Genomic DNA, 27,633 nt, shown 5'->3' with positions numbered 1-27,633 from the left:
TATTTTAACACACATTTAATCAAGATTCCAAGGAGTTACAACAGAACAAAAAATCATGTGCAAGTGAAAGCTGAAAAGGTTGATGTCAATGCTTTGGATGAAAACAGTGCTTGGTTTAGTTTCCTTTGTTTCCAATGAGGAATGTTCGCCACGGAACCGACGAGGTGACGTTAATTTAAACTCTTTTTTGAAAAAGGAATCATTTAAAACTTTTGTCAGGTTAACTCTGGATGGCAATGCAGATACAGTAGACGGCACAAACACAGAGCATAACTGTACAGTAAGCGGCCTCAATGAGTCCAGGTGTTTTACCCCCTTATCGAGAACCACCGTTGGTCACTGAAAATAGTATGGTATACAACAATACGTGATAAGTTATTCTGTCCAGAATAGAAACAGTTCCTTGAGGCTCAGGCAGTCACACAGGAAGTCCCAGAATCTGTGAATAATAGAGTCCTCTTGTCTTTGGGTTGCACCCCACTGTGCCCTCCCAGTGGGGACATTCCATTGATGACCTCAGCAGTGAAATAACAACTTGCAGTGTTTGTATTCTACATTTAGTCTGCATTTGGCTTCCTCTGTGGATCGCAGCCATCGCTCAGTGTCTTGTAAAAAAAAAAAAAAAAAAGTAATACACAGTGTCCCATCAGTACAAAGTTCCATCACTGTCTCTCATGGTCGGTAGATGCTTTGGGCTTCAGCGGCGATGCAGTGCTCCCTGTGGCGATGTCTGAGTCCCAGAGGTCAATGGTTGGAATCTAAGTTTTTTTTGTTGTTTTTTTAACAAAACAAAAAAACACGGTATTCGCAATTTTGGTTTACTGACGCAAAGTGATAACATTTAAGAACCAAAAGTCTTTCAGGAAGTTGTTCTCACATGTTTCTGGCCAAGTTAAATGTGAAGGTCTGCGTTTCTTTCCAAGTCAAGTAACCAAATCGACTGTTAACCTCAACTATGACTCTCGTTTGCGTGTTTTACCCAGAACAAACGGTGGGAAGGAGATACACCGTAGTTTAAATGACTTCCTCTAGTCCTGACTTGTTTCTTCTGGCGACCATCGTTTTGGATTTTGGAACGGGACTGGGAAACAATTGGGGTTGATAGGACGTTGAGCTACTGAGGTGCCGGCCAAGCTGAGTCTTGATTACCTTTGGAAAGAGCAACACTAAGTCTCCCATCACTTCAGGTCTCAAATAAAAGCCAACCAGCTGCTGTCCCCAGCTACATATATGCTTCACAACAACTTCAATGTCCCAAAAATCGTCAGTTTGGACTGACGACAAACTTTCTCCTTCCTCTTCCGTACTCTTCCTCGCTCCTCCTATGCCAGAATGTCATTCCTCTTGCTGCACCAGACGACGAGGGCGATCATGGCCAGCGTGAGGAAAACGGGGATGAGGATGAGGATGGCCAGCGTGTCATCCGGCGGGTCCACCCAGACCTCCTCATCGTTGGTGCAGTTGGAGAAAAAGTGCTTGTGTATCTGGATCATGTAGCTCTCCACCAGCGGGTTGGGCCAGTAGCAGTTCACCTTCTTGGACTTCTCCTCCGTACAGTGAGTGAACTGGTGGTATTCACTGGGGAGGAAAAGGAGAAAGCAGTGATTAATGGACAATGGCCAAGGTTACACGCCTGACCAAAGGCGTGCTATTTTTATAATCTGGGCAGAAATCATGCTAAGTCTGATCGTGGCACACTGGGACATTCCAGTTGTTGACCTTAATCCAAGCCAAACGTGCTTGGTACTACACTTAGACGCATAGCAGATGAATAATGATGGAAAAATTTCTATAAGCTGCAAATATCAGGTCTTGTGGCTCCTATTTGATTGTCTTGGGATTATATGTGTGATCTGGGGAGCTCAGAGGCAAGACATTGTTGGCGTTACTTCGGTATACGATAAGATAAAAGATCACTTGTTCACACTTTGTGACACAAGGGGTCTTTGCTAAAAAAGGTCTCATACTAACATGAGGCTGACAAATTCCCCAATCATGTGAAAAAAAAGGCATCATTTTTAGCGAGAGAAATTGCCTGGAAATCTGAAAAATTGAAAGTCCCCCGCGCCGTTCTGCATTCCAACTTGTGACCGTTTTGATTCCGTCGGATCCAAAATGTTTTTTTTCGCCAAGTCACGTGGTCACTGGGTGGTTAAGCACTGCCGAATGTACTGTAATATAAAGTAAAATAATGTGAGTGCCACAAAAATGAACTCAATGAGGCTGCATTCCAGGAAGTTTGCAGGCTCGGAAAGCACCCTGCTCCCTCTGAAAATCCCGGCGTCTTTTTTTGAGGCGGCCCTTTAGAGGCTTTGGAGTGAAAACGACAGCGTCTCACCTTGTCTTTCATGCCGGGACAAAGACAGTACTCACTTTCATATACACATTTCAAACTAGACAAAATCAAAGCCCTCTCTGCTCCTCCGAACTTCCGTTCTTCGCCTTCTTCCATTACCACGCAGGATTTTTTTTTTTTTTTTTTACATCCTGCTCCTCCATTATGAAGCTTGAAACTTTATTAAGCCTTCCTGTTTGATTTACCTCACTTCTCCTTCTGCAATTTTGTCTCCCACAGTCTCTAATTGATTTAATATGTCACTTTTCTTTGTTAATTATTTACTGTTAAGTGCCCTTGAGTGTTGGGGAAAAAAGGCTTCTCCTCACACGCACGCAATGTTTGAATCGAATTCAAAAGCCGAGGCAAGCTTTGCACGTAGCTTGACTCGACGGCGCACTACAGACTGATTACTGCCACGGAGTTTAATTCATCTGAAAGAGAGCAACCAATGAAAAAAAGCCCCCCAGGTAGCATTAATCAAAGCACTGGGAGATTTAGAAAGTAATCCATCATTGTGACTGGGGATATACGGCCGTTTTATTTATTTATCTCTCCACCACCACCCTCCTTTCGTTCAAGAGGAATGTTGATGTCAATGAGAGAATTCACTGAGCTTTTCAAGCCTACAGCTCTGCTTTGATGGAGCCATTCATCCAGCTCTAATCCCCTCTCTTCCTGTCACTGCTTCCTGGATCTCCAGTGTTGGTAGACATACGTTCCTCTTAACGTTTGGAGGGCATCGGGATTCTCAGTATCAGCGTCGGTATTTGCGTACGACGGCGGGCGAGGCAACAGTTAGGTCTTGCCTCCAGCACTCACGGCAAAACGATGTGAATACATCATTTGGATTAAGAGCAGTGATGTATTCATAAAATGCATTTTCTTATTTATTAATAATATTAATAATAATTCCTAAGCATTGTAGCTAAGCACTGAATTTTAAAACAATTTGTTCTCCCAAGCTGACTTGTTTATGATTTTGTTTTAGTCAAATTACGAATGGCTAAAAAGATAATAGTCTTATACAATAGCGCTGTGAACAACAGCGTATTTATTTAAATCCTCTGCAATAGCAAAAGACATATGCTAATAAAAGCAAGATGTAAATTATATACCACATAATGGCATCTCACAGATTGGACTATTTGTTAGTTCTAATTTAAAATTCTAAAGTTATGTATGTTCTTTGTAGTCCATGTATTGTTGTTTTGTTTTGTTTTTTCATTTACTTGACAAAAAAAAAAAAAATGACTTGACATTTTGTATTTGGATTGTGGATTTTAGTTTTGGTCATAAAATCTCCAAAATAATAACACAACCCAGCAGGTGAAACCCAAGAAATGAGTTTTGCTAAGTTACCAAATAGAAGGATTTTTTTTAATTATTATTATTATTATTTTCCACTGATAATAACCGTTACAAGAAAATGGCTGAAGCTCATTGGTGTTTTTTTTTTACACCTCTGCTGCACAAATGCATACACATTCATTTATTTAAGTTCATATTTTATATCCGATTTCAGATCTTTGTAGTGATTCTGCCTTGAATGGAATACACAGTTTAAAAAAAAAATAAAAAACACAATACAGAGCCCTATGAAACTGCCAAACACTCTGTTCTAACTTGCATGCTTTGTCGAACCGTCCACACGCTCGAGCAGCAGGATGACCGATGGCACAGACACAGCAACCAGCTGAGAGCGCGGCAGATATTAACCGGGTCAGTGCGGATGGTGCGCGCTTGGCTCGAAACTCAAGTATTAGTGAGGCTGAGCTCGAGGGAGGTGATGATCAGCTGGCAGGTACAGAGGACTGAAGACAGGTGTGCTTGATTGCGGTTGGCTCTCGGCTGTGCGCGCACACAAACGTTCACACACGTCGAGCACAGGCGCGCACACACGCAGACAGGTGAGCAGGGAAGATTGGCAAGGCAGCCACATTAATTACCAGCCGCGACTGCATCCGGAGACGTGAGATGATTTTTCATGCAGCTGTTTGCGTGAACGTCTAAATGTTCTCGAAATAAACGGAAAGAGAAGTGATTAGAAATAAGTCAATATATGCAGTTTATTTCGCAATAGGTATTTTCTTTTTTTATTAATAAGTGGGTTTTGCATTTTAAATCATCACGTAATCACAATTCCAACGGTCAGGGCAGTTGTCCTGGCTGTTTGCGCTGTTTTCAGATTCCATATTATTAAAAGCCCATCCTTGATTTATTTTGCTTGTTCAGAGTTTTCATTTTGTCCAAACATGGGAAATTGTCCGTTTAGGAGGTGTTTTTGTGGAGGGCTGTAAACAAAGGGCTAAATGTGCTATTTTACGGGAATCTGGAGTTGTTGTTTTTTTTAGTATGTATGAAATAGACGCACCTTTCATTACAACATTACCTAATTTCACACTAGTCGTACAATCACGTTAGCATGTTTCTTCCAGCAAGGTATCCCAAAGCTGTTTCGGCATGTTTTTATTTTTGTCGGCCAACTCGGCTGTTGACAAAATCAAGTTGCGGCTAAATAGGCTGGCTACTGTAGCCTCCACTGTGTTGGAGTGAGTGCAAAACCACCTTGAAAACCCATTCACGTAATAGAAAATGACGTTTTTTTTAATATCCGTTCACCTAAGTGTTCATTCAAGCGTAAAAAGGGTCATTCATGCAAGGCTGCCTGTAAGGAGCTGAAGATTGAAAAAAGAAAAATGCAAAAATGTGAAGAGTAAAAGGACCTTTAGCTCTCATGGAATATATTGTCCCTTCTGTCCAGGTAATTGTGCTCGTGTGGAGGTGTGGAAAGATTCTGAAGAACAGTATCTCGTCCACGGAGGTCCGTTTCGGGGGAAACTAGCAACGAGGCCTGACCGAAAAACTCCTCAGTACGGCAAATCAATGCGTAACGTAATACTGAAAGTGAATCAGTGAAGGAAATATATGTACACACACACACACACACACACACACACACACAAACACTAGCTTGCAGGTGGTCTCTGAGGTGTCTCTGTGGTCTCGTCCCAATTCATTACAAACAATAACAGTCACGCCGGCTGCCAGCGCTTGGCCCCGGCAGCTATCACGCCGGCGAGGCACGGCTCATTTGTCAAACAGAGGAAGCCTGGCAGAGGTCAGCGCTCGTTTAGACACGGGGGGCCCCCCCCGCGTTGCTCTCTGGTCCCCCTAGTTGTTCTCACCCCGCTCCAGTTCCTCTCGCGCCGACTGAGCCGACGTGCCGAAGTGTTGGAGAGTAACTAGACGCGTGTAAGACTGTTCTGTAATTCAAATGCAAAATAAAGACAATTGTCATCAGTTACATTACTGGAAAACTTTGTACTTGAATTACAGTTCCTTATGGAATTATTCATAATTACAGTTTTAATTACATCTGACCAATCTTTCAAAAATAAAGGCTGAGCTTTAGGCGTGATCGTTTTGATTTTGTTGCTGGGCTCAGTTTTCTCGTGTGACTATTCTGATGCTCCTGATTGGTGCTCCGGTCAAGTTCGGAATTGCAGCGCCCCCTGCCACTCGCCTGACTGTGTTTTGAGTGCTGCTGGAAGCTGAACGCTCTCTCGTCTAAACAGTTGAGAACATCTGTTCAAATTTTAGGAAACGTATTTAAATGTAATCAAATGTAATTGGTAGATTCGCCTTGAATAGGGCCACTTGTAAGACAAGCGCCGTGACATGCGTCAAGAGTTGAGCGTTAGATGGGCGTAACGGAGAAAATCCGGTAATTTTTCAAAATAAAAGTGTTCCGCGGCCCGGTTCCAAATGACCCACGGACCGGCGGTTGGGGACCAATGCCCTAGAACGCTTAAAAATAAACCTTGGCTAAAATAAATAAACTGCAATCATAAGCTGTGGCTGGTGGTTTTTTTTGTTTGTTTTTTTTGTTTTTTTGCATTATTATTACGTCGTTGGTCGAGCTGTCACACAGTTAGTGATGTAGCGGGGCGGCGACGCCGACAGGTATGAATGGACTGATTGACAGCGACCATTCGTTTCCGTTAGCAAGAGGATTAAAAAGAAACACCATAATGGCATCCAAAAGGAGTTATTACAGTGGTGCAGATAAACGGAAGAAAAAGAAAACTGATGAAGAAAAGCGAGGCAAGGGGATAAAGGTAAGTTGGTGATGTGGGCTTGAGACGTGGAGGTGAAACGCCCCCCCCCCCAAGTTTGTTTTGGTGTCCTCCGAGCCAGCTAGCTAGCGTCGGATAAATGTTAGCTGGCTGGCTAATATTTGTTCGTCATGAACTCGGCTTTTTTTTTTGTTTGTTTGTTTTATCAAAGTTGGCCGTGTCCTGCCAAGTTGGCCTGCCGTGCCATGGGAATGACTGATGGACTCGAGACCCGTTTATTCAGATTATAACAGGGAGGGAGGACACGTTGTTGTAGTCAGTGCCCTGTCATTGTTCAGTGGAAGTTTGTCTCCCACATATTTGACACTTAATGTTTTTTTTTGTTTGTTTTTTTTAGACTTACTTAGGATTAATTTACTCAGCTTATTGTGTATTTTATTGGCCCCTAATTAGAAGTGTGCTACTGTTTTATAATTCAAAGAAATATTTTATGGAAACATTTTATTGGGAGTGGTGTTGACTATTTTAGACTATTGTGGCAGTGGATTATTTAGTTTTAGTACTTTAACTAGTACAGTGTGTAAACTACTGCAAAAAAAAAAAAAAAAAAAGTGAGAATCTTGTAATTGGGAAAAAGCTTTAAAGGGACACTGCAATCACAGTGTTTAATTTTTTTAAACAAATTGTATTCGTGCAACATCACTGTCAAAATAAAATAGGAATATGCACTCATGATCTCTTTTGCTTGATGATCCAATGAGCTTTGTCTTTGCAGGAGCAATTCTAAAATATTTTGGAGCTCCAGACATTGAGCCAGAGGGATCTCCCGAACATCCTGACCAGGGAGCTCCAAGGACCATCACGTTCCTCAGAACCTCCTTCTGTCCAGGTGAATAATGTGTGTTGTTATTAGGTGTTCTGCTGATAAGTGTGAGGCTAAGGCAATTAAGCATTATTTTAAGTGTTGGATTGTTTCTTATTGTTGCACTTGTTGGTTTGTTGGATTTTCTTATTGAAAGTAAACATCTATTTTTAGTTTTATAAATACTCAATTTGTTCTATTTACTGGCATATACTGTAGAGGATTGTTTTCCTTGTATTATAGTGTTGTTGTTGTCTTGTTTTGTTTTTTTTCACTCAATTTAAGATGTTTAATTTTACCTGTAGCCTGTTTTGCTCAAGAAGTGTAATGGATTGTGGCCTCTCAGTAGACCATCTAAAGGGATAGGAATCTCTTCATCACAGCTTGACAAACTAGAGGCCTCCTGGAGTGCCTAAAAAAAAAAAAAAAAAAAAAAAAAGCCAAGTCTCGGCCGTGGTCCCACGTCTCTTCGCTTTCAGATTGTAAAACACCCTCTGCGTGCATTTGGATTCAGCGCGTGCGTGCTGAGCAGGCACGGCACAGTTGGACGCGTGGCAGGAAAAGGGAGCACCGTGACATGAGAACGAGCTCAGGCGGAAATGAGGAGGGAAAGAAGAAAGTGAAAGCACATCGTGTGAACGCCGGCGCGGTACAGGCACATCTCTGCCTCATCTTGAGGTTTGCGATCAGGGTGGAGCTGGTGGATTGAGAAAAGGGACCGTGGACTAAGAAAAAAAAGCCCCACACAACTGTCATCATTCCGCTGTAATCACTTACATAGTTTTCTTTTTCTTTTCTTTTTTTGTAAAGCGCTACTTTTATTTTTAGTGCTATCGGTGTACATTTTGTACACGTGTTGTGTTTTTGTCGCCGCATTATTGGAGAAGATGGCTGAGAAAACAATCAGATGAAATCCTAATGATAACCGGCACTAATACATTCCCAGCACGTCGAAGTCTCATTTTCCACAGTCAAGTCAAACAGAAGAAACACCGACGCTTTTTACATATAACAGCAATCTAAAAACTATGGAAGAAGCTCCAGCAGGTAAATAACAATACACACCTAAGCTATAAAAATAAAAGCATGCCAAGGCTGGGCCTCACGTTTACGTTTATCTGGTGGGCTCAGTGTTGGGTTGGCTCACTCTAGTTAATATGTCTTGTTAATCTTGAATCACAGCACCTTATATACCATCTTCACCCACATGAAATAACGTCCGTGTGAGACGACTTGCAGGGAGCTCTCTGCTCATAGGAATGAAAGCATGACAAACATTCCTGGAAAGTAAACATTAGGGAAAAGAAAAAAAAAAAAAAGGAGGAGGACAGATGGATGGAGCCCGGAGGTTCTTGGAATGACTCCTTTTTTTAAACTGTGACTCGGATGCGTGCTTTGCGCTTGACATGAATCTCTCATGTGTATATTCTTGTGGCCTTACTCCGGCCTAACGGGAGGTGAACCTCTGACTGTTCCCCCATCCGAGGTCCACCAGGAGGCTCAGGCAGACGACGGCCCCCTCGGACACTGTTCTTAAAAGCGCAGCTGAACTTGAGAACGGGGAAATGACGACGGCAGTCAAATTATGGGAGGCGCTCGTCTTGTCGTTTATGAGTCACTGTTTTGTTCTGGCGCATTGAGTCACAGCATGTGACAAATGGAGGGAAACAATAGGTGTGGTGCTAGTTACTAGCCAATAGGGGTGGACCGATACTACTTTTTGTCCCTTGATACGAATAGTTTGAGTTCTTGCATTTCGGAACTCACCAATACTGATACCGAGTACTTAATAAGGCCATTACACACCATAGAATTACTTTGATGTTTTTTTTTCACCCCCACAGATTTTCTGTTGTTTGAACAACATTCCTCAGCATGTTTCTCTAGAGCAAGTTTCACTGCAGCACAAAAAAAATTCAGCAAAACTGTCATATAAGTACAAGTGCGGTACCTGATACCTGATACTGGTATTGGTATCAGTCAGAGATGGGACTGGTCGAAAGTTTTGAGTACTTGAGACTTGCTTGACTGACACTGATAAGAGACTCAACTTGACTTTGACTTGGTCTTCATGACTTGAGACTTGACTTGGACTTGAGACAGATGATTTTAAGGACTTTAAGGTTAGCTGTTACGAATGTTAGAAAGCTAACATTCGCTAATACTAACATAGCTTAAACTTAACGTGGCTTGAAAGCTAAGTAAGGTATGTCCTCTCGATAAAACTTGCAATTAAAGTGTCTTTAGCTAATTTGTTGGCTGGTCAAATTGGTCAAACCTTAGCAAGAATGCTAACATTTGCTGATATAAATGCTAATGTTAAGCCATGTTAAGTTGTAAGATGTGCATAACATCAACGTAACGTCAAATGAAGACATTTACTTGCTATTTACTTGTGACTTGCTTAACCTGAGCATTGACTTGACTTGCTTGACTCCCACTGCAGTGACTTGTGACTTGCACATGTGTGACTTGCTCCCACCTCTGGTATCAGTCCATCCCCACTAGCTACCATGTAATACTAGGTGTGTTCAACCTGAAACTGTACAAACTGAATTCACAGACAGGAGACAATTTTGAATAAACTCCCATATACTCCCTATAAAAGGCTTTACACTCACACAAGGTAGTTTTTGCGGTAATTTGACATTTTTCTTTGGTCATTCCGAAGTCTTGGATTAACAGTTCTTCGGTAATATGACTGTCACTCGCTGACAAACGCTCCCGTGGCTGCCCCATGGGCACTCGGGTGGCTCCCGTAACATACTGTGACACATCAACGCACTTGTGCTTTAATCTGCAGTGGGAGTGTGTGTCGGTCTTCCTTTTGGGATTAGCAAAGTCAGGTTAGGCTTAACTCTGTGATGTGTGTAGGCGTGTGGGCTGAGTTATCACTTCTCGTACAGGCGAAGACAAACAGACACATGCACGTGCAGGAATATCGCAGGGATTCAAACGACTAGATTTTTTAAAATGTATTTATTTATTTTTTGCTTTGAACTGTGACTCAAAATCCCAGAAGGTGGCTGCTGTTTGTGCGGCAGCATCGCAACGTTGGGCGGCGTCTAAACTCCAAAAGTTGAAGACACAAAATGCACACAAATCCCTCGGTTCTTTTTTCGAGAGCATACCTGATGAAGGACGTGAGGTTGCACCAGTACTGCGGGTCTATGTGCTCCATGTTCCGCTTGAACTCCTCGCCGCACACCTCCACCTCCCACTGCAGCCGCGACTCATTGCAGAGTTTCAGGGTCCAGGCGGTGGTGGGCTCCACGCTGAACGTGTCGGCAGCTGAGGGGACACGAAGAGTGCGTCGTTAATGGGTCTCACAGGCCGGCGTTGTGTGAGCTGCATTGTATGCGGATTCCTGAAATACATTAAGACGGAAAAAAAAGGACGCATTCACGGTGCCTGTGGCATTCAGTCGCGCATTATTTTACGACCTATAATGTTGTTTCTTTTCGTGGGGAAAAAAAAAAATATATATTTTGCTATCATGTCCTGTCATCAGGACAGTATATCTGCACTCTTCATAAAGAGCTTAGTCCGTGACTGGAACACTAAAAATGTCAATGCTGCCCTAGTGACGTTCACACACAGCACACGGGCAATGTGAACGTCAGCATGCTGGTGTTAGCTAAGGTGAGGGTCCTGAACAGCCCCACATAACCATCTTGTTCGAGTTTATTTGAAGGTACAAATGCACTATAGAAAATTGATTCGGCGTGCAGCGCGACCCAGAACACTCTCTGATCCGGGCCTCCTGCACTTGGGCAGCACTCGCGGTTTAAAGAGAAAAAAAAAAAAAAAAAATGACCAAAGCAAAACGTGCTGCTGCACAGGAAGGCGTGTCTGCCTTTGAAGTGGAACTCATACAAAGGCGAGCATCAGTTTTAACAGACGCCCCGCAGGACAAAGACTTGCGGTCACGTCGGTGCGCTAAAGATAGACTTCCCTGTTTGGAGAACCTGAGGTTGTTTTGGCGTTTCAAGCCTTTTTGCGAGGGTTTTATTTTTTTTTCCACCACTCTGTGTCGTACGCTCACACGACTCACAATCGGTAGCGAGAATTTACTGCTCGTCAAATCACGGGGATCAGGAAGCGTCACTTTGCGCCGCAACACGCACCTTCCCCCAAATCCTCTCCGATTAGTCTACAAGGTAGCAGCAAGGCTCCATCCTTGGCTGAGCAGGACTCGCTTGACATTTCAATGTTTAGATCTTGTATTCAGCCGAGATCCCGTCCCCCAGATTGCATCCAATAAGCACGTGGGGGGGAACAGTTACCTCTCGTGTGTGTCTGTTGACAAGCCATAGTGACACTTGTTTATTGTATCGTTGATGGCAGTTTATGTAACGTCACTGGCGCCGCATTCACCGCGCCAACTTAGTTTTATCCACGCAGCCTTTATTTCCTGTTTCTGTTGATCTTTGTGAAGCAGGTTTTTGGCTGCATTGTTATTCATTCTTTGAAACTTTAGCGAATATGACTAGCCAAATAATTTATTATATGGCTGCCTGAGGTTAATAGAATATATTTCCTTCTTTCTCTCTCACCCTGTGATGTTTCCAAAGGCCTAAATGTAGAAGGAAAAAAAAAAAAAAAAGTTTTTGGAGTCGTCAATAGATTTCCCAGTCGTTCCGAGTCAAAAACAGACACAAAAGCCAGCGCGCTCGGCTGTCACACACCATTCATGTTACCCCCAAAGTAGGCTTCCATTCGTTTTATGTCCACACAAACAATTTTAAAAGACCCACACAGACAGAAAATCATTCCCTCGACCATTTGCTTCAGTCTCTGTGTGGCACAAAAATAAGTACGTCCTCTGTCTGACTGATCAATACATCAGATTAAAAAAAAAAAAAAAAAGCACTGTAGAGTAAAGCCCAAACTTTTGGAAAGTCGGGAACTTGGCTCTCAGCCCTCTGGTTCCCGTGGGTCTTGCTTGCACTTGCATTTCATCTCCGCTGACAATAAGCCTCGCGCAGGCGAGACCCCAAAAATAACGTCTTGTGTTCGACATCCAGCAGAAATACTTAAGCTCCAGAACGGAAGGAATGAGCACAAGCCGGTCGCCCACCTGCACCTTTTGATCGCAGGATTAAGAACCGCATTGTCGGGTACTGCGGTATAACCATCCCCCAAAAAAATGTCATTTGATGGAACCGGATGCCTGGATCCCGTCAAACCTCCTAATGTGAATCTTTTTCGCATTACTGCTGAATCAATCGCCTGTCACATCTAACGCAATTTTCTCTAAAATCTTCTTTGGATTTATTGCACGTGTCTATCTGGAGACAAGAGAGGCAAACATATGAAGATATTCACACCAACTTTGGATATTTTGCTGCAAAAATGAGCCAGTTAGCAACAGCAAAACACGTTTTTTGTTGCACCCATGGGGTTCCTCGAGCTGAAGTGCACAGTTCTATAGTAAGTCTTAGACTCTCTCTAAAATGACTCAACATCAAACAAACAACATATTTGTGTAAGACGTGCCGAAGCGTGAACGAGGCACTTGCAATTTCCGACAAAACTGCTACTGCGCTACCGTGCATGCTAATCTATTTAGCAGCAATTGGGCCCATGTTTTCATCTATCGCACATTTTTCAACTTTGTCTGGGAATGTTATGGAGCTAGCGCCAGTTGTTTCCTGACTCTAACTGAGCTACAAGGCAGGCGACTGGCAAAGGAATCCTAAAACCGCGTGAGAAAACCCCCGGAGACGCCAAACAACAAGCTACTTTTGACAACAACAATCGTAAGAAAGCAGCCGCTGTGCAAGACAAACAAATTCAGCGGCGGCTATGAACGTTCCTCTGAAAGCAAACAATGGATGCTAATTTTATCACAGGTGTTCTGCTAGCAGATGGCTACATCTGCTATGAAAACGAAGCCAACGTTTCAAAACCAAATTTCTTTTTTTTTTTTTTTTTATTGGTTCCCTGCAGTATGAATGAAAGGGAGCAGGATGGAGGAAGAGAATAAATAACTTCCAACAGAAGGAGGGGGAAGAAACTGAATCTACTCTGCCAACTTGTGTGTGTGTGTGTGTGTGTGTGTGTGTGTGTGTGTGTGTGTGTGTGTGTGTGTGTTCATGGCTGGCTGAGTGAGTGCATTATAGCAGCTTGGCACGCCTCTTATCCTGGTGCGGTGCGACAGCTCCCTGCCAAATCAGCAGCACTGTGGATTTAGGGCAAATGAAATATCAGAGAGAGGTGATAGGCCAGTGTTGTAAATCGGCCAGACAAGATTTTAATTTGGCCTCTGAGACAGTGGGAACAACTTTTAAATGTTAACGTGATTATTATGAGAGAGAGAGAGACAGTGGGAACAACTTTTAAATGTTAACGTGATTATTATGAGAGAGAGAGAGAGAGAGAGAGAGAGACTCATTTTCACAGGTGCTGCCAATCAAGCGCCTGATTGGCAGCACCTGTGAAAATGAGTCGTCAGCAACAGCAGAATAAGCTGTTTGACTCGGCAGAGATCGCTCACATTTATCATGGGTGCAACCCAGATACTCGGCTCTGCCGCTCACCCCACAATGTTGCATGTTCCTTACAAGTGTAGCACCATTTAAAAGGGGACTAAACGGGCTTTCCAAAGATATAAGATTTATTTCCAAGAAGCATTATTATGATTATATACTATACATAAGAGATTGATTGTATGGGTTGAATAACAGGAACAGTTATGTCATAGTAGGACAAAATCCTACATACATACATACATACATACATACATACATACATATGTAGATAACAAAATTGCTGCTTTCAGATTTTGTACAACAAATCATTTTGCACAATCCACTTGTCAATTGATAAAGTATATTCCAGAAGAAAATGTTCCTCTTTCTGTTTCCCCCGGAAAACAATAAAAGTAATAGTTTTTATTGACTTTACGCAGTGAAAACCTTGAGCAGCACGTCCCAAAGTACCAGCGGCGGAAAAAACGGCAGCGGACAAATGGATCAATAATTGCCTCGAAGAATGTGTTCCGTCAACAAGTGCAACCATTGACGTTCAACATATTAACGATATTATATTAACAATTATGACTGTAGACTGTTTATGATTAAAGAAAGAAAAAAAAAAAAACATCAGTCTGTCTATGTCCAATGTAAATTGTTTCTAATATACCTTATAACCTGGGCAGCAGTTTTTTATTTTACCTCTCTGCATGGACGTTAAAAACGGTTACTTTACAAATTGGGAGCAAAGATCGGTCCCTTGCATGTTTAATGCCGTGCCTGTTTAATGACATCCACGTTATTAAAACCATTTTTCAGACAGACCTCTGTCACATGAGCGGTCACATGAGCGCACAGTCTGCTACGCTATGCTAATGAAGTCCGTCCTGCCAACTGCGCCGCGAGGATCAAGCCCAGCCCTTTGTGATATAATCAGATCAGTTGAGATTATGGAAAGGGAAAAACAACGTGCGCGTAAACACCGGAGTTTAAAGACGTCATATAAAGTGCAGCGAGAGTATCACGCTTGGAAAATTAACATTTTAATAGCTTCTTCAAAGAGATCTTCTCCGGTTTCCAGCAATAAACAGCGTTCACGGAGGGATGCCGTTAGTCAACATGTAATTCTTTTTTTAAAACAAAAAGGCCTAATGAGATCTCACCAGACGGTGTACGACTGAAATATATCTCACGGATGTTGTTTACATGTCACGCGGCATCTGCAGTTTTTCAGGTTTTTGCCAAGTCAAATTAAATTAAATTGGCAAGTTGACACACACACAGGTGTACAGACAACGTTTGACAAGGTCCCTTCAAAAATGATGTTGGAGTCGTTGAAAAGAAAACACTAAAAAAAAAAAAAAGAAAAAGCATGTAAAATGTACTTTTGAAATGCTTGTCAAAGTCAGTTGGACCAGGCTGGCAGAATAAAAAGATCTATGAAAGTAAAAGTCTTTAGCTTTCAGCTCGCATCCAAATGAAAAAAAAAAAAAAAAAAATGATAGAAACTCTTTGCACAAAGGCAGGATTTCCATCGCAATACTTTAAATTGCCACACTTTGACTCTGAACTTCAGCTGTCACATCAGCTGCCACGGCGGCAGTGTTCAAACAGCATTAAATTCAAATGACGCCGGTCAATAAGAGTTATTTGGAGCCTTAATGGAATAAATCACAGTGTGTGTGTGTGTGTGTGTGTGAGAGAGAGGGCGCCAGCTGAGTTGCCAGCTCAGCTGGCACACCAACGGGCTGTCATCCGCTGCACGCTCGTCGCCACTGGATGACTGGATAAATATAGACCAGAGGAAGACAGACGGTGAAAAAGTAGCCGATGAATAATGAATTCAAGGTGGCGGTCACGTTAGTTGTCGTCCGTGGGAGAGTTTGTCCTTTGGTTGAAAGGAAAAGCACCGCGCGAAGTAACAGAAAAAAACAACAACAACAACAGAGAACAACAAAGAAGATAAGCGGAGCAAAACGGAGGCAACGCAACATTTCAGAGTCCGGTGGCAGTTTGACAAACTCGAGCGTCGTCGCGCTTTGAGCGGTGAACCCGTTCTCCTCTCGCTGCTGGCGCAAATTGGCCGTTCATTACGTCACGCAACACACACACACACACACACACACACCAAAATACTTCACCAGCACCCAGACAGGAGAGTAATGGGTTGACTGATGCAGAGATAAAGTTCAGAGCCGCAGTCCATTTTAATCAGAGGAGAGATCGAACTGGCTGCAGCCGTTGAAGACAGAAACAAAAAACCTCTGATCTCGCGGCAAACGCGATAGTTGCCGTTGACACGTGGCAAGATGGGAGGCGGTGGCAATGCATCACGGGCAGTATTTGAAGAATTCCCGTATAACTTTATGTCTTAGCAGTCTTTGAAAATCTTACTCTGCCTTTTATTTATACATAAAGTCACTTAAAGTAAAGTGAGCCAATTCAGACAGGCTTTGAACAACAATTCCGATCTCAGACAAGCTAACACGAAGATAGGACTTTGCGCCCTTACCCCACACACATACACATCATTGTACTGTACATGCAGCAACCGTGTTGCGGACACGTTACGGCAATATCAAGGACACGGGAGATAAAAGAGCGTCCGTGTCTCCGACTGCATCTGGAGCTCAGTGCCCGTGTTCATTAATAAGCGCCAGGCCTCTGCGTCTGCTCTTTCGGGACAGGCTTTGTAGATCAAGGCGATCTTGGCTTTTCAAGTTGACCTCCACAACAGCACCAGATCAGAATCTGCACTGACGCGAAAGAACGAGCGTGGTAAACGAAAGCATCTGAAGCTAAAAGTTCGGCCCTTTCTATTTTTTTTTTCATTTCTGCTTTTGTTGAGAACATGCAGTATTTACCAGCCTGCAACGGAATGTCCATATACTTCTCTCTATTGCTCAAATGAGATGTTTTTGATTATGCAAAGACATCATTATCACGGTAAAAACAGACAATTTTAGGAGGTGCTGTTCTGAAAAATTGTCCGAAAAGATAAATGAAACATCTGCTTGTTATTCAACATCGTAACAGATTTTTTTTATAAATCTAAGCTCCCCAAGCAATGAGACAGACTCAAGACTACCCAAGCAAATGAAGATGTGAGACTTTCAAACTAGAGCAATCCGAGGCAGGAGCTGAGTAGCTGCCAGCTGCTGCAGAGTGGGACGGAGCCGGGCGGACGACTTATCATCTCCTCCCCCTCCCTTATGAGCTCGTTGATTTAATCTAACGATGCCAATGTGTGGGCAGCCGCGTCCCGCCGCTCAGCGCATTGTTGCCATTTCCGTGCGATGACACTGTTAATCTTTGGACAGCAACTGGCGGATCGCCGCGATTTTGAGAAACTCATTTCATTTTGCCAATCTCCAGCGCCGATTGAGACGAAACCAAGTTTCACTGTAAACGCCATTGTTTAGTGCCATCCGGGCCCCCTTTCAGGTGTGCGCCTCAAGACCTGGCACACATACTGCAGCAGTTCGGTCGTCTCCAGTGGTTTTGTATGGGCACTAATATTTTTTTGGAAACAACTTTTTGAAACCGGTAAAGATAAAGACCCGGATAGCAAATGTGCCATCTCTGTGTAAAGGTTGTATTGTTTGTAATTGTGTGACCTAGCCCGTACCCTAACCCCTAACCCTAACTCCTTACCCTAACCCTAACAGTAACTCCCTAACCCCTAACCTAAACTCCTAACCCTCAATCCTAACAGTAACCCCTAGCCCCCAACCCTAACAGTAACTCCCTAACTCCTAACTCTCAATCCTAACAGTAACCCCTAATCCAAACTCCTAACCCCCAACCCTAGCTCCTTACCCTAGCCCTAACCCCCAACCCAAACTCCGAACCACTTAAACTAACCCTAACAGTAACTCCCATAACCCCTAACCCAGACTCCTAACCCCCAACCCTAACTCCTAACCCCTAACCACCTAACCCCCAAACTTAGTCAGCCTCTATTTAGTTGTGCTGAAACCAGGGCGAATTTTGCCATTAAAAGTCCCAAAAAAAACCCAGAAGAAGAGGAAGAATATGAACTGGAAGCGACTGCGAGCAGTGGACGATGAAGCGATTAGATAAATCGAAATCATTTTGGAGGTTTTCCATCTGGCCTGTCGCATTATAACAAGGCAACGCTGCCTTTTCCCGGTTCGAATCTGAGCCGCAGCATCAGTTTGACCTTCCAGCCGGTGATGGAGAGTGACGGACCTGCAGTGTGTTATCAGCTCCCTGACAGAACAGTGAGTGACCTTGAGGCAGAGGTCCACCGCCTCTGACACAATAACAAAGGGGGAGGATGTTGTTGTGATAGGAACCCTGGCCTGCATGCGTTTTTCACGTTCGCGCTGGAAGAGCATCACTCAGTGGATGAAAGCAGCCGCAGGCTACAACAGCAGAGAGAAAATCAGGTTGCCAAGGTGGCAGCGTTCGGCGTTCTACTTTTCGCTCCCCGATGCAGAAGCCAATAAGTCTTGTATTGACCTCAGAACAACAGTCGGCAGACTTCTGCGAAGCTATAATTGCAAACGTAATACGTTTACATTGCCACCGACGATCCACTTGTTCTGGATTGGAACTCCACTTGTTCAAGTGCGTAGGTCTTTTTGTCATAGTTATTCCTTTATGATGTGAAATTTGATCTTTTCAGAGTTAAGAACTTTCTGGACTCATTGTTGCACCCAGACTGACGAGGTTTTTTTCTGTTTTTGCTGGAGTCAAGAGCTACTGTACCTGTATGTTTATACAGATTGCATGATCCTTTTTATTTTACATGGAGTGGAAATTTAAAATAGTAAAAAAAAAATATATATATATATATAAAACATATATCTAGCTTGCCAAACCTCAGTGTACCGTAGTTATTTTTGATTTGCTTTTTTTGTTTTGTTTTGATAAAGTCGTCCAATCAACAAACTGGTCAAGGGTGAGAGCAGGAAATGAGTATTGCAAGCTGCCCTTTAAAAAAAAAAAAAAAAAAAAACAGGAAAAAGACAGATAGACGTGTGTTGCCCCTCAAAAATAGCACAGATGCTGAAGCCGGAGTCAGATAATTGTGCAAAATTTGTCAGTGAACTAAAACCTAATCATCAGCATTCATTTTTATATTTGGGGTTCAGCTGTATATTGTAAGATCAATACATCTATCAGGGCATAATTTTAACCACAGGCGCAAAACATAGCATGGCATGGCTTGATAGGCATTTTGTAGCATGTTTTCAATTAGATTTACGTTATTGCTTATTTAAGCAAGGACGTCACACCAGGATCAGTTGGTCCGGTTCTTTGAAGTTCCTCCGTTGGTCTCATGTCCGAGACCAAGACAAGACAAGACAAGACCATATGAAAGTACTACAACTCTTAATATGTAGAAGACCATGCCTATGCCTTTGCATCTCTGATGACCAGATGTTGTTCTCCAAACAAGGTGTTGCAGAGAGTAACTGACCACATCCTAATCAAAAACAAGCTTGTTAGATTTGCAACGGTGGGCGGGAAGGCTGAAGTGATTTGCTGCAGGGTGATTATTTTTCACATACGGGCCAGATAAGGCCAACAAAAGCTCTGTCAGACACTCTGCGGAGGAGAGCAATTCGTGCTGACCTGACACTAGATAATATTAAGTCTGATACCGAACCCAATTTTACCCCAGTAATGAACGAGGGTGGCGGGTCGATCCAACGAGCATTTGTCCTTTGTGAATGCGTTTTTGCTGAACTGGGTCAAGTCGGACCCTCTCTTATCTCGAAATGGTAAATGTTAATAAACATGCTGGATATTTTGTTTTCAATGTTTGGCACGATCCAATGCAAGTCCCACAGCATCCAACGTGAAAGTCAGACAAAGTCATATTGGATCGCCCGGGTATTTGTAGGAGCCCGTGTCTTAGTGAATCACCGCAGTGATTCTGCAAGCCTCTCCGCAAGCCTCCTGTCGGGGTCAGGGAGGAGCGGCGGGAAGGTCAGGAGAAAGACACAGATGCGCAACGCAGAGGGGAACTCTGGGTACTTGGCAAACAAAAGCAGGAAGTTGGAGGGAGGCATAAGAGGTGGGGCACCGACAGACAGACAGACAGAACTAAAATACCAACAGTGGTGTGGAGAAAATTACTTCAGTGGGACATTCTGGACAGTGTTGCTGCTGTTGCTGCTCGTAGTAATGGTAGTAGTAGTATTAGAATTATTAGTACTGTAGTAGCAGTAGTAGTAGTAGTATAGTAGTCATATTATTATTATTAGTAGTAGTACTGTAGTAGTAGTAGTATTAGTAGTAGTACTTGTATTATTAATGCTGAGGTAGTAGTATTAGTATTATTAATGCTGAGGTAGTAGTAGTAGTAGAGTAGTAGTACTAGTATTATTAATGCTGAGGTAGTAGTAGTAGTAGAGTAGTAGTATTAGTATTATTAGTGCTGTAGTAGTAGTAGTAGTAGTAGTAGTAGTAGTAGTACGAGTATTATTAATGCTGAGGTAGTAGTAGTAGTACTAGTATTATGAATGCTGAGGTAGTAGTAGTAGTAGAGTAGTAGTACTAGTATTATTAATGCTGAGGTAGTAGTAGTAGTAGAGTAGTAGTACTAGTATTATTAATGCTGAGGTAGTAGTAGTAGTAGAGTAGTAGTATTAGTATTATTAGTGCTGTAGTAGTAGTAGTAGTAGTAGTACGAGTATTATTAATGCTGAGGTAGTAGTAGTAGTACTAGTATTATGAATGCTGAGGTAGTAGTAGTAGTAGAGTAGTAGTACTAGTATTATGAATGCTGAGGTAGTAGTAGTAGTAGAGTAGTAGTACTAGTATTATTAATGCTGAGGTAGTAGTAGTAGTAGAGTAGTAGTATTAGTATTATTAGTGCTGTAGTAGTAGTAGTAGTAGTACGAGTATTATTAATGCTGAGGTGGTAGTAGTAGTACTAGTATTATGAATGCTGAGGTAGTAGTAGTAGTAGTATTAGTGCTGCAGTAGTAGTATTAGTAGTCGGGATGTACCGAAACCAGTATCATACAGGTTGAGTACTCAATACCACAATACCAGTTTTGTATATGACAATTGTGTTGGATTTGTATTTATAGTGCAGTGAAACCTGTGACAGTCACCTCATATTCTAGAAAAGCACGTTGAGGAATGTTGATCAAATAAAAGAGCATCTGTGGGGGGGGGACTGAAGAAATTCCATAATGTGTAACGGCCTTATCACGTCAGTACTCGGTTTTGGTGATTACGGAAATGCAAGTACTCGTACTCGAAAAAAAAAAAAAGGTGGTACGAGTGCATCCCTATTTGTTATTATTATCATTATTGTTCTTCTCTGACCTTACTACGCCAGCCATATGTGTAGGTAGGGCTGACAAAGAAGCAGGTAGGCTCATAATTGCGGCGCCGCGCAGCATGGCGCGGGTGGCAGCGAGGCCCCCGGTGAAAGCCTCTTTCTCTCTCTGTCTCTCACAGTGACAGTTCTATATAAATGCGCTCCATTTACCACGTGGAGAGGAAAATTGCAGCCAAGCTTTTGGGGTGGACAGCCTCCAGCAGCTTGAGGCCGTCTGCGGCGCCTCGCGACGTACGGCGCACCATCGCAGGGACGCGCCGCTCTTTTCGGCTTCTGGATGAAAAGTTCTGGGAAGCGAAATCTGGGGTTCTCGTTCTCGACTTTTTTTTGGGGGGGGGGGTTCGACAAGAAGTCCTTTTTCAAAATGAGCATTAAGGCACCGGCGCGCACCCACGCAGACGTGCCAAGCAAGCTACCGGCGAAAGATACGGAGCCTGGACACGACGCTAACCCGATTATTCGGCAGAACGCGTTGTTTGTGAAATAAAAAAGAAAATTCCAAGGAATCTGTGTCATCTGTGTTCTCCTTACGTGCTCTCCACAATTCGAGACGAGTGTTTAAATACGTCAAATGAAAGCTAAAAAGGAGACAAAAGCCTGAGGCAAACTCGACTGGACCGTTTGAATTGAGAAAAATATCGGAATTTTTGGTCGACATCTACAGCCGTGCTTGCAATTCAGGCCATTTGATGCTGCCGATGTAGTAATAAACCGGCCACTTCTTCTCACCTGAAGGTAAACCGTGTGGCTGAGGCAGCATTGACACTGTGACAGCTCTACTCTTTCATGGCTTTTTCTCGCCCTCAGCCGGATATTCAGCCTCCATGGGATCGAACCACAAACCTCAGTCAGAATCAGAGATGTAGACTGCTGTCTGCAAACAGACAGATTGCAGCTCCTCCCTGGAAAAACAAACAAAAAAACAAACCCAACGCACTCGCACAGCTGATGGGTAATAAATATGTCAAGTCGTGCCGCATGCTAATTGCAAGCCCTCGACACGAGTGAGGCGAAAGCCGGAGCCTTGCGCAAGGAATGCACAATCGCCACGACCGCTGGCCACGACATTATCAGGGACGTCAAATAAAAAAAAAACAATCCAAACGGAGGAGGAGAGGGCCGTGCGTACAAATCTGCCGGATTGCACTTATCAGTACGCAATCACTTGTTTTGCGTCTAAGCCCTCCGATCCCCCGAGGTCAAGTTGGACAACGTGACAGCCGCCGTCCACCACGTTTCGCCGAAGCCGCCAACGTGCGAAAGCTGAACTGACAAAGAGCAACACGTTTCTGCCAGACAGGCTGCATGTGAAGCAGTTAACGTGCTTTCCATCAGTCAGCTGTTGCCAGGACAGCTGCCTCAAAGTACCCCCCTCGACAGACTCCTTCGTTAATTTGTCAGGGAAGAAAATGAAAATGGGTGTCGTAGATTGTTCCCCATTTACCGGACTGGTTGATCAGTGTTGCAAGGCAGATCCACAGCCTACTGTTTACAACACTGGGCTTTAACTTCCGGCTAAAACGTGATGCTTTGTTCAACCGTAGGCGCGTTTGAAAGGAAACAAAAACAAGGCTACAAGGAGATGGATTCAACTCAGCGAAACGTCTGAGATGGCACCAAGCTAACCGAACAAGGTAAAGACTTTTTCTTTTTTTTTCAATCACAGGCAGTATTCATAAGGCATACTAAGATAAGACAGGATCAACAATGATACATTGAGTTGTGCATGTTTAAGGAAATCTAAGAAGATAATATTTAGAAGAATGTGTAAGTCATCATTATACATTCAACTGTTAGCCGCTTGCTAGCTCTGCGTTTATGAACGGAGCAAAGCTTTTCAGATGCCCATTTCTGAAGAGAACTGAGCTGAATTGGGAGTCTGACCAGTCAGCATCCTGAAATGCAGTGATCGAAATGACATCAACTGCCTGTCAGAGTCTGCAGAGAGAATCCTCCAGAGGATCCTCCACCACAGCAAATAAATGCTAACCCTGACCCCTTAACACAGGCTGGGTTTATTTCTAACGGAAAAAGGTCAATCAACGAAGGATTTGTGTATTCCTGCATATTAACCGTGACGCACGTCGGATTTGTTGTATTCTTCCCCACATTTGATGCGTATGGAAATTTAAAAAATACACTTAATCGTACGCGTGAATCCCCCTTTCGCTCATCCTTATTCGGCCTTTCAGCAGATTCAGAGCTGCACATTCAGCTCGGTGCTGAGCCGAAAGGCGCTCATTGCCACCTCTTTCTATTCCGTGAGGGGTCCTCTGACAGGAAACCAAGTCCGTGTCACATCTCCAGGACTCTGACAGAAAGGGGACCAATGTCCAAGAACCATTTAGCCCTGGTCTCTTGCTCTTTCTTCGAGGAGTCATGACCAGTACATGACGTCCTCTGCAAATGAGAGCACATAATGAACGCTCGGCTGGTCCTTGGGCTCTGTCCTCAGAACATTTCTTATATCACCATCGGAAGTCGGCACTGAAGCGGGTTCTTTTTTTCTTTTTTTCTTTTTTTCACAGGGATGGAAAAATTGCACAAGTCGCGAATCAATTCTTTGCCGTTTACTGATCTGGACTATAATAGGAAAACGACTTCTGTAACGTTTGGCAGAGCAGATCAAATGTTGCGCAATAGGCGCATCGAGAAAGTGAAAAAAAAAACAAACACACATCTGCAATCTGCTGTCCATTTGGCGCGCGCGGGGGCGGGGGGGCTCTCGGCTTCCTCAAGTCAGCAAGACATCAGCGCCGGCCTGCGAGATGATGAGCACTTAGAGTAGAGAAGTTTCCCGCCCTCACGAGTGCCTTAATATTTAACATGCGACTGAAAGATTAAAGGATCCCTTGAAATGCATCACATTGCGGGGGCCCCGGGCCTGAATGAGGCGCAAACGTGACGACATCTGCGAAAAGCCACCTCGAGACCGGGCCACAGCTGACATTTGTGAGGGTGAAGGAGCGCCGACACCTTCAAGAACATCATAGTTGTTGCGCAGGTAAGTGGGAATTTTTTCACCTTCAATATCAAATTAGTTTAAAAAAAAAATCATGACCACATTGTGTAAAAAAAATAAATAAATAAATAAAAATAGTTCTACACATCCCATGAATATGATATAAGACTGCAAGATAAATTCCAATATTTGAGAAGTTGCTGAGTTCATAAATATCTTATCTTTTCTTTTTCAGATTCGTCCTCCTAGCAGCCCACACTAATTAATAATTTAAGATAAAAAAAAAAAAATCGACCTATCAACACAAAAAACAGCTGTGAAAACCCTCAGCTTTGGCTTTTCCTGCCAAAACTTTGAACTTGATGTTTTGCTCCACCTCGCACACGACACGTCGAGGGCTGAAGCAGGTGAGGCAGCATCCACTGACAGGCCGAGAGACACGCACAGATTGTCATATTTTTAAATGCGCAGATGATTTTGCCTTTGGTTATAAAACTTGGAGGCGTTCATCACTGGGACGTGCAGGTGGCAAACGCCGCCCTTGTAAAAACTGCACGCGCACGCACACACACACACACACACGTACCATGCGAGTGTGAGACTCATGCATTTAAATGAGCTCGACGCACTTGGATCTAACCACAGGTCTATGAATGGCATTTAAAAAGAGATCCGTGTGAGAATGTTATTTTCAGACGGCGGGAGAACAAAAGAAGCCCCGGGCATTTTCCCCTCGCTGTGAGAGCACGAAGCATTGTTTATTGGTACGAGCAGATGCTCACAGTCAGCAGATGGGGACCTGGTCCTTGGGTTTCTGCTGCTTGGCCTCTTAAAAAAAAAAAAAAAAAAGGCCCGCGAGATCAGGTTCGCTCTGACGGGTTGCTGCATCTGGCCTCCGACGGTCTCTCTCCTCCCTTTTGGGAAATCTTGATGGGAAACACTTGCAGGGGAAGGCAAGAGTTATCACAGGAAGCCGCCGCTCTCCGCGCCATGGGAACGCCACCTCTGCACACTGTGGCGGCAGCTGACGTTCACGCGTCTGCCATTTACGGACCCTCGACGCGCAGATCGGAGTCAATCCGGTGCCGCGGAATCTCTCCCTAACTTCCCGCCGCGCTGCCAGCGTCGGGCTTAGGGGAGACACTGGGGCATAAATCACTGCAATTCACTGGAGGGAGATTTGATCCTCCTCCTTTTTTTTCTTTTTTTTTCCTGCTTGGCCTCGTTGCGCTGTGGGGCAACAGCTGCCGAATGGCAGAGGTCCAGTTCAAGATGACTCTTGAAATGGCAAAAGGACTTGGATTCGTGCCTTCATCTTCCATTCAGCCCTGCGGCTCTCATCTCCAGAGTGAAACAGCCAAGTTGCGGTGGGGTGGTGGGGTGGTGGTGGTGGTGGGGGTTTGCTTTTGAATTTTTCAGAAATCGAAATCCGGTCCACAAGGAAGTCGGCGTTGCGTACGCGACAGTAGTCTGCGACGCTCACCTGAAACGCTCGAAACCACGCCGGGACTTTCCCTCCAGCGCCCGAGATGCAAAATAAGTCGACTCGTCTGAGGCGGCAGCCTCAAAAGGACCTCAGAGCATCATGACGAAGAAGCATGACCCAGAGCGTCAACAGCGGCGCAGCGAAACACGTGGTTCTGTTTCAAACCGGATTTCATACACGATTTCATCCTTTTACCGTCACATCCACAAATTCCTCTGGGTTCCCTTCAATATAGGTCAGGTCTGTCCACTGGGGCGTGATGCCACACACACACACACACACACACACACACACACACACACACACACACACACACTCACACACACACATACAGCAGCACTGTATACACCCAATCAGTGTGGGCTGTGAGGTGTGATTGATGTTCCTGTTTCCGTCTTTTGGCATTCCCGGTTAATCACAGTGCAACCTGACACACTCGGGCAGGTATTACAGGAGATGGGGGGGGGGGGGGGGGTGTGTGTGTGTGTGTGTGTGACAGAGTCGCGGTAAACAAAATAAATAAAAAAATAAATAAATAAATGAGTGACGAGTCGTTTCCGTGCGGATGGTGAAGTTGGTTAAGAACTGCAGAAACACACAGACCCCTAAAACTGTAAACCCTGTGAACCTCGAGGGTGGTGGGGGAGACAAACAGCTCTACTCACCTAAAATACAAAGAAGCAAAAGTTTCAGCCCCGCAAACTCATTTGTATCCATCCCTCTGTGAGAATCCAATCCGTGTCTTCAGTGGAAAGCTCAGCTGCACGTCCGCGCCAATGTGCGTTTAAAGCGCACCATTATTGGAATATTCCCAAAGAAAACGTGAAGGTCCGGGCACCGTCTTTTTTTTTTTCTTCTTCTTTTTTTTTTGCGAGGTGTCTGAATAGACGCGTAAAGGTTTTTCCGTTGTTTCTCCTTCTTCTTCTTCTTTTTTGTTTGCAAGAGATGCTGATGGGATTCTTGGAAGCTTCAGTCGCGATCTAAGGGAGCGTGACTTGGGAGCCCGCTGCTAAGCGATGGTCGGGAGGGGGGCCCCCGCTTTGCGTGCGTGCGCGGTCTGGAGTCTGAGCACAGGACCGGCGGTAAAGTATCCCGCATCCTCGGGTGGGAGGGGGATGACGGGTTTCCTCCACAGCGACGACACGGGATTACGCCGAATCGCTCGCGTGACTTAATCCCATCCCTTCCGCGCGGCCGACAAATGCACCAACATGCAAAATGCCTTAATTATGTCCAGCGCTGGTAACCCACAATAGGGGGTTTATGCGTCACTGTCATTTCATTTCTTTAGTCCTGTTTTAAAAAATAAAATAAATAAATAAATTAAAATAATAATAATAATAACAATAATAATAATAATATTCATGTAAATGCACAGCAATCATACACTTTGTTTTCACAAAGCAAACAGTAAGATAGTATACATGTAGTAATATAGTTACGGATTGTTGAGAATAACTATCGAACAACAGTATTTCATTTAAACAGAGGTTTGGTTGACGGTGAACGGAGGACGTCAAATTATTATTTTTTTGTAACACAACACTGACCTCATGTGGTTCATTATTGAAATTGCACCTTGCCCAAATTCAATCCATGAAAACAACATCTACTGATGAGAACTTCATTTTTTATTTTTATTTTTTTCTTTTAACAAGAAACAGAAACTGGCGTGAGAAACCTGCAATGATCTGTGGGATTTATCGCAGCCAAAAGAAATGCGTGCGGTGAACTTCTCTACAAGGCCCATGAAAGAATTTCGCCAATGCTGTGCTACAGTAAATAGATTTGGGGGGGGGACTATAGAGCTAATTTAATGTATTTTTTATTTCTTCTGTTTGCACTTTAACAGACGCCTGGAGACAAATTTAATCGACACTTCCGACCACCCCCTTTTTTCCTTAATCCAGCATGAAGAAACACAAAATCAGAGCAGGAAGGGACTCCATTCTTCCTGTGTAAACACAGCCATAAAAAGGCTGTTTGGCAGCCAGCTAAAGGGTGTTGTCCGGTACATGATAAAACTCCCGTGATCTTACTGAGGAGGGACTTTGCACAATTTCCGAGAGCTATTCACCAATGTTGAACATGATTATTAATGGTGTT

The 27,633-nt window shown here is 43.7% G+C and overlaps 1 protein-coding gene across 1 annotated transcript; it reads right to left on the bottom strand.

The window, feature by feature from the left end:
• Nucleotides 1-26,355, bottom strand: LOC142880885 (receptor activity-modifying protein 3-like). Its single transcript, XM_076014861.1, has 3 exons — nucleotides 26,193-26,355; nucleotides 10,408-10,567; nucleotides 1-1,578 (listed from the first exon to the last, which is right to left on the bottom strand). The coding sequence occupies exons 1-3, from the start codon at nucleotides 26,242-26,244 to the stop codon at nucleotides 1,323-1,325; spliced, it is 468 nt and encodes a 155-aa protein (XP_075870976.1). The 5' UTR covers nucleotides 26,245-26,355; the 3' UTR covers nucleotides 1-1,322.
• Between the last annotated feature and the right edge of the window lie 1,278 nt (nucleotides 26,356-27,633).

Source organism: Nelusetta ayraudi, unplaced genomic scaffold, assembly GCF_046127955.1.
Source record: "Nelusetta ayraudi isolate G7.1 ecotype Tasmania unplaced genomic scaffold, CSIRO-AGI_Nayr_v1 ptg000174l, whole genome shotgun sequence".
NCBI lineage: Eukaryota > Metazoa > Chordata > Actinopteri > Tetraodontiformes > Monacanthidae > Nelusetta > Nelusetta ayraudi.
Note: the sequence above shows the minus strand (reverse complement) of the source record. Positions and strands in the feature narration are given on the sequence as shown.